Genomic DNA, 13453 nt, shown 5'->3' with positions numbered 1-13453 from the left:
TCTCTCTCTCACTCTCTCCTTTCCCTCCTGTCATCTGTGTCTGGTATTAAAAGGTGAAGTGTAATTGGACAGCAGAGCTATCAGTAAAAGACATTCTCCCGCCGGGCGCTGAGTGGTTGCATGAAGGTTCCAACCCTGAAGATGACAGAGCAGGCATTTAATCCTGTCTGGTTTAGTGTCCTGACTTAAGTAGCTGCAGGACAGGTGGGCCCGCCCCACCCCAGCCCTTTACCATTGGGGCACAAAGTGTCTCCACAGCAGACAATAGACATTAGCCGTATTTGGCTGTCTGACACCACTTTCATCTCTGCCAAGGCTGTATTTGTGTGTGTGTGCTGGTACAGCAGGTCACAGTGTCATCACAAAACATGGGTCAGAGGAGACATGGTATTGATCAGTTAACATTTTCCCTCCTTGTGTGTGCGAGCGCACTCATGTGCGAGCCTGGCGTGTGTGTTTATGTATGCGTTTTCTCTCATGTAGGACCGAACTGGGTGTGCGAGCCCAGTCGTGTCTTATCTTTTAGAAATAAATGAAACTGTCATACGAAAAAAATGTCAAGGGATTCACAGAAAACAAGGTCACTTCCGAACTGGCAGTCTACATGGGTGAGTAGCGAGGGGAGGAAGTAGCCTTGGATAGTGCCGCCTCAGCACACACTTACCTTGTGTAGCTCTTCACCCTTTTTGAAAACAGTGTATAGTACATCCATTTCTGAGTAACAGTGCCAACTATTCATATTCTCATTGTACTCACTTAAATTTAAAGTATTCAGATGACGATAAAGGAGTATCTAGGCCAAGGACATTTTATAGTTTATACAAAGTCTGAAATTTAGGTGTCATTGTGCTTTTCTTCCCCCCTCCACCTTCTTTGGCTCTTTTGGGAGTCTGTTATCGTAGGAGTATGCACTTAGCTAAAAGCATCGGAGTATTTAAGGCCTCTGCTCTACACAGGTACTCCCTCCCTTCTCTTCCATTTCTTCATCCCTCTCTCATTTCTCCCTCACTTTGAGAGGCCTCTTAATCACTTCGCTCATCTCTTTAAGTGGGTTTTTATGGGGGGCCATCTGGCCAAGGTGGTGTGTTCGTGAAGGTGTACGGCTGTGTGCGATTACGGGCATGTGTGTCTGTTCACATGTGCACGTGTGTTTCTGTCTGGCTGTCTTTCTAGACAGATGTTACACTTAACTTTCCAACACAGCTGTAGCTACAGAGGTGGAGTTGTGGCCAGTGCAGTCTCTAAACTTACAAATGTGCACACTTCTTAACTGCTAAGTAGACCTTAGAGGGGAATTTAAGTGTGTTCATACGTTTGTGGGATTTTGAGAATGCTATAGTACTTGTCATTCAGCGTCACTTCACAACATTCCCTACATAAAACTGCTTGAAATTTTCTTTATGGTCGCTTACGCTTCTTCTGCTCAGTTCTGCAGCGCCTGCCTCATGTACACATCGCCCATTAGTGCCAGCTGTGATTAGTGTGTATGTTGTGTGTGTTTTTTTGTGCATGTGAGAGAAAGAGAGATATCACGTAGTCTCAAATGAAGCCTTTCTCTGTCTCTCACACCCACACGGCTGTCACACACCCATCCCGACAGTGAATCAGCCGCCGTGGCAGCTTTGCCTGAGGCGTTGGCACAATGGACGGGACTGGAGTTACCTCCTGTCCTGCATGATGGGTGGTGTCTGCATATGTATGTGTGAGTGTGTGTGTGTGTGTGTGTGAGTGTGTGTGTCTGTTTGTGTGGGTGGGCCTTGGTGTCTCCATCTCCCTATCTCAGGGTTAAGCGCTTGCTTCCTTTCTCCGCACCTGTAAGCCGAGTGTCTCTCCCTTCTATCCATCCATCCGTCCATCCATCCATCCATCCCTGTTCCTCTTTATCTCTCCCTCACCCCCTCCTCTTCCTTTGCTTTCCCTCCCGGAGAGCCGAGGCCATTGTGGGGCTGAGCGGTGTTGGGTTCTGTTCTCCTGCTGCTGCCAGCTCTCCCCACGGCCCCTGCAAGACAAGGCTGTTATTGCCCCAGGGACCGCAGGCCTCAGCAGCTCTTCCTCCAAACAAATTTGCTGTAACTTTATCTGCAATTGGGCCCTGAATTGGGAGCAAATAGAGGCAGCTTTGTGAAGCTCGGGGAAGGGCGAGGGCAGCGAGCTGGGGGTTGTTGGGGAGGCAGGGGAAATGATACCGGGCTCTTTTATGTCAGGCAAAGTAGGACTCTTATCAGGAAGAGAGCCCAGACAAGGGAGCTACTTCTAGAGGAAACTGGAGCACCTATCACCTGCTTTGCATTTAGATAAAAATTCACCCTGCTGAAATAAAAAAAAGGGAAAAAAGCAAAGACAGGTACAGAAGCAACTATTGGAGTGTGTGCGTGTTTGCACATGCCTTCCTGGCAGTTTGATACACACACACAGTGCAGAGACGCCATAGCAGGCAGTGGTACACACCACTCCAGGTCTCTTTAAATTGCTCCTTTGACTCCTCTTCAAAGAATTTGTCTAACTTTTAAAAGTTTTAAAGTCGGGAGTTCGTCTTTGCCCACAGCAAGGGACAGCTTTGAAAGATATACTTTCACATTTTACTGCTCTCCTGATTTGCAAAATGAATGATAGTTGAAATATAGTGGCATGACTACTAGAGAATACCAAGTCAGAGTTTAATCACCAGAGATTGAGACTCAATAGAAAATGTGTAAAGCCTTTTGTTGAGAAGTCAGAGATAGAGCATCCTTACTTCTTGTGAGTAACATCGTGCAGTCGCAGCACTGTGGCCTTAATGGTGGACGCTTTCTTTTAATTTTCCGTGTTTTTGCAAAATGACTGGCTTTGACACATCCGTTTTATTCACGTAGGCTGCTTTTCTATCGGTTGAACAGCATTAATTGCGTTGTAGATCTGTGTTCTGCAGGGATACAGCAGGGGGCAGTCTAGCACCACAGAAGGATGGTTGGGTCCGGTCACAAACAGGACACAGTCTCCCTCCCTCTCGTGTTCCCTTGAACTTAACAGGACTTTCTAGTTGCTATCTGGCAACACTTAGTGCCAGCATGGAAATTGATGTAAGAGAGATAAAGGGGAACTCTGAAATCCAAACTTCAGTTTCACTCCACTGAGACAGAGCAGGGAAAAAGTTAGCCTGGTGTGTGGTTAATGTAAGCCAAAGTACTGAATATTACCCTCCCACAGTGCCGCGGCTCTGAGCCGTAAGGACGCGGGTTGTGTTTTGAAACAAATAATGCAAGATACGACTCTCAACGTGTCACACTGAGTGCTTGAATAAATCATTTTGACTTGTCTGTTTTGTTAACATTTTTAATACGTCTCCTTGCGTTCAGGGGATTTCTTAATACTAAGAGAAAGCATCAAATATTATGACTGTAATTAAATCCAACTACAGAGACCTGTCAAAATAGTTTTGTTTACTGATTTTGTGTGTTGATATTTTAGCCAAAATATTACAAATTATACTGCCATGGATTTACTTTGTTCATGCTTGTGATTGTCTCTTTTAATTAAATATCTCATTTGAATTTCAGCTTGTGCTTAGATGTGAGGTTTGCCCAGTTCACATGTATTAAACTGTATTTGAAATGATTTAGCAGATTTGACAGTGGAAAAAATTATTTGACTTTGTTTTATGACAAGTGAATAGTTCTGGTCCTAGAAATTTCAGTGCATTTCACTAAAGACTTGTTGAAGCACAGATCATTTTAAAATAAAGGAGAATGAAGTTTTATGACAAAATAGATTTGCTGGGTGAAGGGAAAACTGCTGCCAGTCGTTTTGAAGGCAAAATAAACCAAACTAACTGGTTATAATAGTTTGGTTCATGCAACGTAGTATGAAAAGGAATGAAAGAGTACACGTCTCATTTTAGTGTTTGTAACAAATACAAAAACAAGTTACACATTTATTAACATGTTCTCATTACCAAATTAGAGAGTTTGCATTATTTGAATAATGTGAAAGGGAAAATATATAGAGAGAGACGATCACGTACAGGTAAGAATTCAGTGGCATTAAACAAAAGAAAGAGTGAAGCATGGTGAGCTTCCCTCTGTGTGTGTGTGTGTGTGTTCACATATTCACTGTGAACCGTCGCCGACCACTCCATAATGTGTGTGTGGCCACACAGAGTCATCTACAAATTGCTCCCATAGACTACATCTGGAGCTTCATTAAGTATTTCCCCCCGCTTTTTTTCCGCTTCGATCCAGCATGATTTCATCGTTGTTTTTGTTGTTTTGGGTTTTTTTTCTTTTTTTTTCTGTCCTGCTCCTTTCTCCGGTCACTGACATCCTCAGCAGGCTCCTTCCCGCTCCCTCTTCCCCAGGCGAAGAGCCTGCTATCTGGTGTAGCGAGCAGTGGGGGGTGGCTGTGATCGCCCAGTCCTGGTGAAAAGGTCCAGGCACTGCAGGGCCCCTATTACCCAGCCGGGAGGCATGGAGACGGGGCAGGGCTGGCCACTGCTGAGCCTGGGTGTCCGGTTCCTCTAGCTGCCAGTCAAAACTTCGCCCTCAGCTACTATCACCAAATGGAGGAGGAATGAAGGGGGACGACAGGTTATACGACCCCAGGCAAATGGAGAAGAAAGCAAGATTTCTTTAAAAAAAAAAAAAAGACATAAAAGAGGGTTTTAAGGTTTCATATAAACATCAGGACAGAGAGGAGCAATTAATTTGTCTGTTGTGTGATAAGGACAGCATGAGCGATTAGACAAACAGAACTAAATATCTTTACAGTACAATACGTGCCCGCTGTGCGGTATATTTATAGCAGAGTATTTGAAAGAAGCTCTGTGTGTGTCTGATGAAGATGTTTGTAAGTGTGCAGTTATTTATAGCATCTACAAGAATAGGTTTAAAACAAGTGAACTCCTTTGTTTGTTTGACTGAAGTCATGTGTCTGCACCTCCACCGCACGTTGTTTGGTTAGAGATTATTCCAGTTTGCTTATTAATGTTACAGATTATACAGGTTTGTAAATTGTAATAATTTGTAGGAAGATGGATAATTTTAGTGTGGTTACATTTCTTAGAGAAAATGTGTGTGAGCATGTGCTGTTGTGCTTGTCTGTATGCGCGTTTCCGTTGCTGAGCTTACACGTTCCTAACAGCTTTTCTGTGATGTATGAAGGGAAATGGTTGTGTTGCTTATTAGTATACAAATATGAATTATTGAATAGTTTTTCTCCAGTTCTCCCACACAGCTGAATCAGAGAAAGACTCTTTGTATATGAGAAAGTGAAGTTGAGCCTGAGAGAGACAGAGAAAGATTTTCCGATCCTTTTGGGAGGTTGCTGCACCAAGGCCATTCAGGTTTATTTTGCTGTGAGCGTTATGCAAATGCACTGGACATTTCTGATGTTTAATTTATGTCCCCATTTTTTATTTTTATTTATTTATTTATTTATTTTTTGCTTTGTATACTCAGTGTCTGTTAGTTCATTTTACATGAAGTTATAGTTCTGTCCGAAAGTTTGGGTGTGAGCCTTTCAAACTTTTCTTTGTGAGAAGTGGGAAAGTTGAGGAGATGTAATTGTTTGTCTGTGTTGCTATTATGAAGAGTTGTTTGCATTGATATTCAGATGCACGTGTTGGTGTGCGTGAAAAGGAAATGAAATACCGACGGCACAGCACGCAAGTGTGTGTGTGTGTGAGTGTGACTCCAGCAGACCTGCATACACACTCTTGAGGGGCTGTTGAACCTCATATTCACATTAACCTTCGACTGTAAACACAATGAAGAGCTTTATTTTCGCTCTCTCCTCTCTCCTTCGCACTCTCTCTCTCTCCCTTTCTCTTGCTCTTTCCCCACACACACACAGAAATTAAACTATTTGATTGTTGATTATTGAGCTTTCTCTCTCTTGTTGATGTTGTTCAGCCAAACAGGATATATCATAATTGGTGCACAGACCAATAAATTTGCTTTATGCAATAAAAGTCTCAGTTTTCAGCACTCTTAAAAGTTTCCCATCACAACTGATTATTAAGCACGGATGTATTTCCATGCAGAGCATAATTAATTTCAAAACTTCTTTGCTCTTATTTGAAATAATGGGTTTGTTTTACTTTTGAATTTGATAAACATGTTGGTAACACTTTCTATGAAGAACACATTTATAGTGCACTAAGAAGGCGTTCATATTGTCTTATAATACATTCATAATACTTTATGACTACACTCATAAACACACATTATGCTTTGTGATGCACTACATAAACAGTCATATAAATTATAAATGTGACTTATAATGAATTATATGCCAGATGCTTATGACTAGTTATAAACTCGAAGTTGACTGGCGGGGCTTATTTGAGTCCTTACTACAGGTGATTACTGAAGTTTGTAGTGGTAGTCATAAGGCATTATTAGCCCCATGAGTCAACCTCTTGTTGATACTAGCCAAGAGCATCCATAAGACTCTTGAAATTTCATGAATAGGTGAAAATCCATGATAGGTGACAACTCCTAAAGTCTTATGACTGTTCAGGTAGTGCATCAGAAATAATTTTTTGTGTTTATTAATATAGTTGTAAAGCAGTATGAATGCATTATAATTCACTATGAATGCCTGCAGATGCGGTCTTCATAGAAAGTGTTACCAATGTGTTTTGCTATAAAATATTAAGTGTTAGGCATAGGTTGCATTTTCACCATTTGTTATAATTGTTGCTGAGGTCTTAACAAGCATGGAAAATCTTTGGGTAATTATACATGAAATAAAGAGAAAAGATAAATCTTGTTTTGTTCTATTTGCTTCTGACAGATTTTATTCCCACCAGATATCCCCTTTCATCCAGTTAAACTTTTTGAAATAGTTGACACACAACATACTCACAATTGACACAATGCCTCTGAAAAAAGAAAACCCAAAACACAAGCTTCCATCATTAGCAATTTTACTTTCCCACATATAACTTCTCCCAGCCACCGCAGTAATCTGTTGTCAGGGGCTAAAGAGCCCTGCCAAAACCAGAATACGGGGTTTTAGGAAAGGTTAATTTTCAGATGGTACTTTTCTTGTTTAGGGATGAGAGGGGAGGTGTTGAGGTTATGGTTTTGGCAGATGGGTGCAGACAGGGTTAGAGATGGGGCATAAGAGTCTTTTGGGGTAGCAGAGAGGGTATTGGGGCTTGGAGTGACAGGGTTAGAGACTCGGGGTGTGGGGTGTGTGAGGTCAGATACCAGGGTGTGAGGGCTGAGTGTGGAAGGGTCAGCTTTGACGTGCTGTGGCTGAAAACGGTACATGACCTCAGCCTCTGTGATGATTGGCAAGGAGGAAAGGGGCTCTGACGGCTCATACTCATCCTCCTCATCGTCCTCTTCAGCTGAAGGCCCAGAGAGCCTTTAGGGTCAGGGTGTTGAACCTAGGCTCACTGACACCAGGCCTGTACCTTTGTTGAGATCCAGTCTTATTTTTTCTCTTTGTTCCATGGTGTTTATGATTCTGCATATGAATGCGTTTGAATGTGTGTCCATTCCAGTTGCACATATGGTCGGCGTACGTTCTCAGGAGTGTGCCTCATGCGGGTCAATATGGGGTCTTGAGTGTATACACTCTTAGCTCACACTGTTCACACTTTTTTTTTGTTCTCACTTTTCTTTTTGCTGACGGTTTTGTCTTTCTCTTCTGTTTTCAGCTTTTTGTGATTGTCGTTTGGAACTTTGAACTCTATATGATTCCCCTGGCTTTGCTGTTGCCTTTGGCCTGGAACTACATCCTCATCGCATCGGGGAAGGATACCAGGCAAGATGTGGTGAGTAGCCTCGTAGCTTCTTTCCACATACGTTGCAGAGTTAAATTAAGACAGCATTGTGTCATTTCAACATTGCACTTGTTTTATTTATTACATTAATCACATTTACATGCATTTCATGATTTAATATGAGACTAACTAACTTTGGCTTGAATTTCCCTCGGGATCAATAAAGTATCTATCTATCTATCTATCTATCTATCTATCTATCTATCTATCTATCTATCTATCTATCTACAAATGGTTTTTGCTGTAAAAAATGTCACATGTGATCAGTATAGAAGTACAGATGAGTTAGAATGCAACTAGATTAGCATAAGACAAACTCATTTCAAACAGACCTTTTGATTAAATTCCATTTGTAAACTTTGACCAAAATTAGAACACTCTGCAGAATATTTTTAAAATAAAAAACTGCCTCTGAGGAGCTGCATTTTCAGGGCAATCTCACATTTCTCACTTTGCCTCGTAACACCTTCTTTGAGGCGAAGAAAAGGGAGAAATAATAGGCTGTCACCTTGAGCTACGTTACGCCACTTACCTGGTAGTATATTTATTTAATTCATTTATTTTTATCTCTTATACCAATTAAACGATGTCAAAGCAATGTCATGGAGAAACAGACATGTTTTCATCATGGCCAGGCACATTTGGAGAGTGGAGAGTGAAAACGAGGGAGAGAGAGAGCTGGACTATGGAGTGAGCGTGAACAATGAAGTGATTAATTTTAATAAGTGCCTTTTTTTCCAAGACTCACTTGGAAATAACCAGTTAACAGACCACAGATTTTTTCTCGTGGTCTCTTGCTTTCTATATGTGTGTATTTATCTCTTCATAAGGATTCTTTGTGTTAGATTGGATTTGGAGGAGATATTAAATCCAGTCTCATAATGAACCAAATCTCATTGCTGTGTGTCATTGACATACTACACATAAAAATGGAATTAGATGTGAACTGTACAATAGTTACAACAGATCTTTGGTAAGTTTTTATTACTGAGCTGTGTCATTTACAAGCCTCTGTTTTAATATTTGTCAGGAGAAAAAGTTGACAATAAATCGTCAAAAAACAACTCCTTTTAGACAGATACATGTTTTCTATTACTTGACAATAACTTGGTTTTTACACAGTACTTTGTGCTACACACTAGACATGAAGATCTTTAAACTGGATATGGTCTGTCAAGTTAAGGTTTGCAAATGCAAGCAGACAGAATAAAACATTTTACTTGTGAGTGAGTTAAATTGCAGAGGATATTTCTGTTCACCTGTAGATGGCGACATTGCTTGACAAAAAAAAAAAATATGCACACATGCCTCAAGACAAAACCACGGCATGATGGTTTGTCCCCCCACCTGCTGCTTGTATTTATCCAGACTTAATGATATGCTTTTCCCATGCACTTCCTAATTAAAATGAGGCAACAGAGGTTACATATTTTAGTAATGTGCCACTCACTTCACATATGAGTAAGTACATGTAACTCCTACTTCATGCAAAATTGCTTTTCTCTACTCCTTGAAAGGAACTATTGTGTCTCAAGTACCTCAGGAATTGCCTGGAACATTAACACATGTTGATATTGCTGATACTCCTATGTGCCAAGTGCCAAGTGCCTTTTAGTACGACAATAATGTTCTGCTCAGTTCTGCAGTGTTGTCCTGTGCTCAGAGACGAGAGGCGATATGGACACTTATTACTGTGCTTACATGGGATGTCTTAGTTTCAGGTTTTTCGATATTCGACTGTGTCTTCGTAACACGACAACACTGTAGTTTTGATTTATTTGTACTTCCACATTTAGACTGGGAAGCTTCTTCGCATACAAGTTTAATTTGATGGAAGCAGTATCATTTATTGACAACTGTAACCAATAACATCTACTTTTTCATTTCTCTTTGAGTCCTCGTAACTCGTCTGGTCTGGTTTTTTGGCATAGTCCAAGTTAAAGGGGCTTTATTTCTTCTGAAAGTTGCTTCAGAACCACATCTTTAGAGTGCGGTTTGAGGGGTTGAATTCAAACAACGTATCTGCTTGGGACGTTGGGCTGAATAGAACACCAAGGCCACAGATGCCTGTTAGCTATTAGAGCAATGCTGCAAAATTTCATATCTGACCTTCTTTCAATTAAATGTCTCCACTCTCTAATATGAGTACAATCAGCAATGGCTTTGAGTGAGCATGTTCTGTGCTTCTCACAGTCTGACGGTCTTGATATGTGTGAATTGGAGTGGCAGTGCTGATACTGGCTACTGGATAGTTTGGGGCTCGTGGTGAGATAAGCAGAGGCAAATATGCAGTGCAAAAGAGAATGGGACAGCAGTCCAGTAAATGTAGTATAAATGAGTGTGCAGGTGTATGCATGATGCATGAATGTTGAATATTGTGTGTGTTATGATGGTGGTGTTCTGCCCCCCGATGTAGCCTGCTATGTTATCTTTTATTCCAAAGTTATGATTCATGCACGCACACACACACACACACACATACATTTGCATGTGTGAGTCACTGCAGGTGTGTGTATGCGTGGTACAGCTATGTGTGTGGTAAAAAATGCAATGAGTGCACATAGAGATAAAAGTTATGTCTGTGTCTGTAGGAGAAATTTGTGCATCTATGTTTATCTTCTGTGTTGGGTAAATATGCACACATGCACGTGCATATGCATGTGTGTGCAGACATTCTGAGCAACACTATAGCTGATGAACGTGGGATTAAATGTCAAAGATTAGCACCGTTAATGCAACCTTTCTTGCTGCTGTCACTGTCGTGCTGAACAGTACAGAGCAGCACAGCCGGCACAAAGAAGATCCTCTGACAATCATCGTCTCTCTTGTCTCGGCATTGCAATCTCACTGCTTCAAGATTGGTAAATGTGATGAACTTTGTTTCCTAGTTCCATTATCGACTCTCAGCCTCTTTCGGGTTGTGATTTTACTATCTTCTGTCAGTCATGAATACATGCAGTAAAGGTAAGGTTTGTTGGCACTTATTATTTTAAGGCATTTTTGTGCGCAAGTGCTGCACATGCCCATACTCTAACACACACATTTAGACGAGAGCATCCCCCGAGTCCTGTCCCTGTTTGTTTTCAGATCTGTGGTGCAGGGGGGAAGTGGGTACAGCGAGAGCGTACAGTATCTGTATTCTTTGCTTCCCCTCTCGGTCCCTTGGATTCCTCTTCCGAGTCTTTATCAAGCTGAAGTCATGGACCGACTCACTGTTTCCCTCTTGCACTTGGCAAAGAACAGAAAAAGAATAGAAAAGAAAACAAGGGAAAAAAGGCTTTCTAATTACTTTAAACAACACACCAAATTAAAGCATTGTGCTGAGCCGAGCAAGGGTCAGCATCCGGAGCGCTGCGGTTTTCCAGCAGTCTGGGGTGAGGGTAATGCCGAAGGAATCTCTGCTGAACTCACTCAGAAGAGTGAGAGAAAAAGGGTGAGGGGGGGTGGTGGTAGAAAATCAGAAAACACAAAAAGTATACCCTTGAGTACAGACTTCCTAATGAACTGAAGGTCCTTGCTTCACCTGATGGGTTCAATGTGAGGACCCTTCTGTGTTTTTACACCACAACCACAGTCCATAGCCCTGTCCGCAGCAAATAAACAAACACTGTTCTCTACACGCTGTAATTCACAACTCAGGGTCACTGAGTGTTGTGTGGTTACATGCTGCTTGGCAAACAGATCCCAGATCAGCGCTCCTTACCCTCGCCCCAACCTTGACCAGTACCTGCTAAGCAGTCGAAGCACCTCAGAGCAGTGATTAAAGGAGGCAGTGCACCAGCAAGGTCGACGACCTCCTCTCTTATCATGTAGCACTCTGACCTGTGAACCCTGACTCTTAGACACTGTTAGCTGACTTGTGTGTCATGCTGTAACACACCGAAGCAAACAAACCAAGTGGACCTTCTGTGCTTTTGAATATATGCAAAATATGATCCTGCTTTTACTTTGACATTCAAACCTGATCATGTTCTATCCAGGAAGACCCATCCTGTCTTTCTGCATTTGCGTGGATACTCCTATTGTGTAGGAGCACTTTAATGACCTCTCCATCTTTATCTTGTTTTGAAACCTGGAACAGTTTGGGCCTTAGATCCATCCCAAGCCTGTTGCAGAGGAAGCTGCCAGTAGGCTGGGCTCGGTCAACCAGAGGACAGGCAGCTCCACTGGAAGAGAAAAAGGCTGCGAGGCGCGTGTGCACACATGTGTATCTTTTCATAGTAGTGTATTCATGTGTCCGCCTGCTTGCATGAGTGTATATGATGGGCGTTGAGCTTTAGGAGCAGAACGCATCCCAACAGAAATCCCTCCTTGCTGTTCTGTGGGCCCAGAAAGGCTCTTACCAGATGTTATGAGGGTGTTAATTTCAGTGCAGGCTGTTGTAGAGGGCACATACAGAACATGGTGATGTCTCTTTCTGCAACAGGATGACGGGCAATTAGGCCTCGTGACACTGGAGAACCATCCTCTTTATCCCATGCTTCAGACCATTACATAGATTCACCCACTGGATCCGCCAGCCCATTAGAGAAGAGAAGACCTTATTGGCCTGAAAATACTTCACACTTACAGGCATGCCTCCAACAGCAAGCTACAGCTGATTACTTTCAACTCACTCTACATCCCGACTTAGTATTTTCACAGAAAGAATTTCAGAGTTTAACCTCCTTGATAGAGCTTAGTTATCCTTTAAAATAAAATTATCGTCTAAAATTTTCTACTCATTTTCTTATTTGTTTGTATCCATGTCGTTATACTTGTAGTAGTTTAATCTTTACTTTGCTGACTGTGAAGCCCTCAACGTGACAGCAGCGTATGGTTCATTAGTGTAAAAATAATCTGATTTTTCTCTAAGAAAGTAATAGTGTCTGATCTTAGTAGAACACTGGATCATTTCTGGAACAAGACTTCATTGCCGTTTTTATCTATTGTATTTTTCTCTGAGGTTTTGCATCTAAAAAAAACCCCCAAAACTTGTCTGCATCTCTAAACACACCGTGCCTTGACATCTGCCCTCATTAAGAGCCACGCACAACACAGGTAGAGAAGAGTAAATATTAAGAAAGCTGGAAGGAAAAGAGGAATCGCTGCCTATTATACCTCAACTCCTCCAGAAAGTCACAGCTCCACTTTTTCCCCATAAAACCGCAACTCTGGAAAGAAAAGGAGAACGTGAAAAGGAGATAGAGTGGGAGCGGGAGACAGAAAAAGACAGAGAGGCATTCAGAGAGACGGAGGCAGAGGAAAACATTGGTGGATGGCAGGCACTCCTCAGTGCGGAGTCAGACATGGCAGTTGGTGACAGGTGACAAAATCAAAAGGTCATGTCACTTTTAACTGGGAGCGCCTGTGCCCCACTGATTTCCCCCGTGCCGCCCCGGCATCACCGCACTCATCTCTGCTCCTCTCGCTGCCTCTCGCTGTCTCTGCTAAACTGGCAGATAGGATGGCAGGCTGGCAGCCAGAAAGACAGGCGACGGGCATAGTTTGAAGCGGGACGGGAGCATCGGGAGCATCAGGAATGCCACTGCAGAATCCTCCCAGCCTCCCTTTTCATCATGTTGTGTCTCTTTCTCTTCATTTCCCTCCATTTGTCTGACTCCCCTCATCACACTGAACCTTTGTAACTGTCTGTGCTCTTTGCTAACAATGTCAGCAGCTCAGAGTGTCTTCGTCTGTGCC

At 42.3% G+C, this 13453-nt stretch overlaps 1 protein-coding gene across 15 annotated transcripts in view; it reads left to right on the top strand.

The window, feature by feature from the left end:
• Positions 1 to 13453, top strand: part of LOC124058133 (multiple C2 and transmembrane domain-containing protein 1-like) — a 146738-nt gene that overhangs the window by 101624 nt on the left and 31661 nt on the right. For all 15 annotated transcript variants that reach the window (XM_046387055.1, XM_046387052.1, XM_046387053.1 and 12 more), the window contains one exon: positions 7646 to 7762. In XM_046387055.1, the coding sequence (XP_046243011.1) occupies positions 7646 to 7762 (117 nt within the window). The remainder of the gene's footprint in view (positions 1 to 7645; positions 7763 to 13453) is intronic.

The sequence above is a fragment of the Scatophagus argus genome, chromosome 4, assembly GCF_020382885.2.
Source record: "Scatophagus argus isolate fScaArg1 chromosome 4, fScaArg1.pri, whole genome shotgun sequence".
Taxonomy (NCBI): Eukaryota; Metazoa; Chordata; class Actinopteri; family Scatophagidae; genus Scatophagus; species Scatophagus argus.
This window is presented reverse-complemented; position numbering and strand designations above follow the sequence as displayed.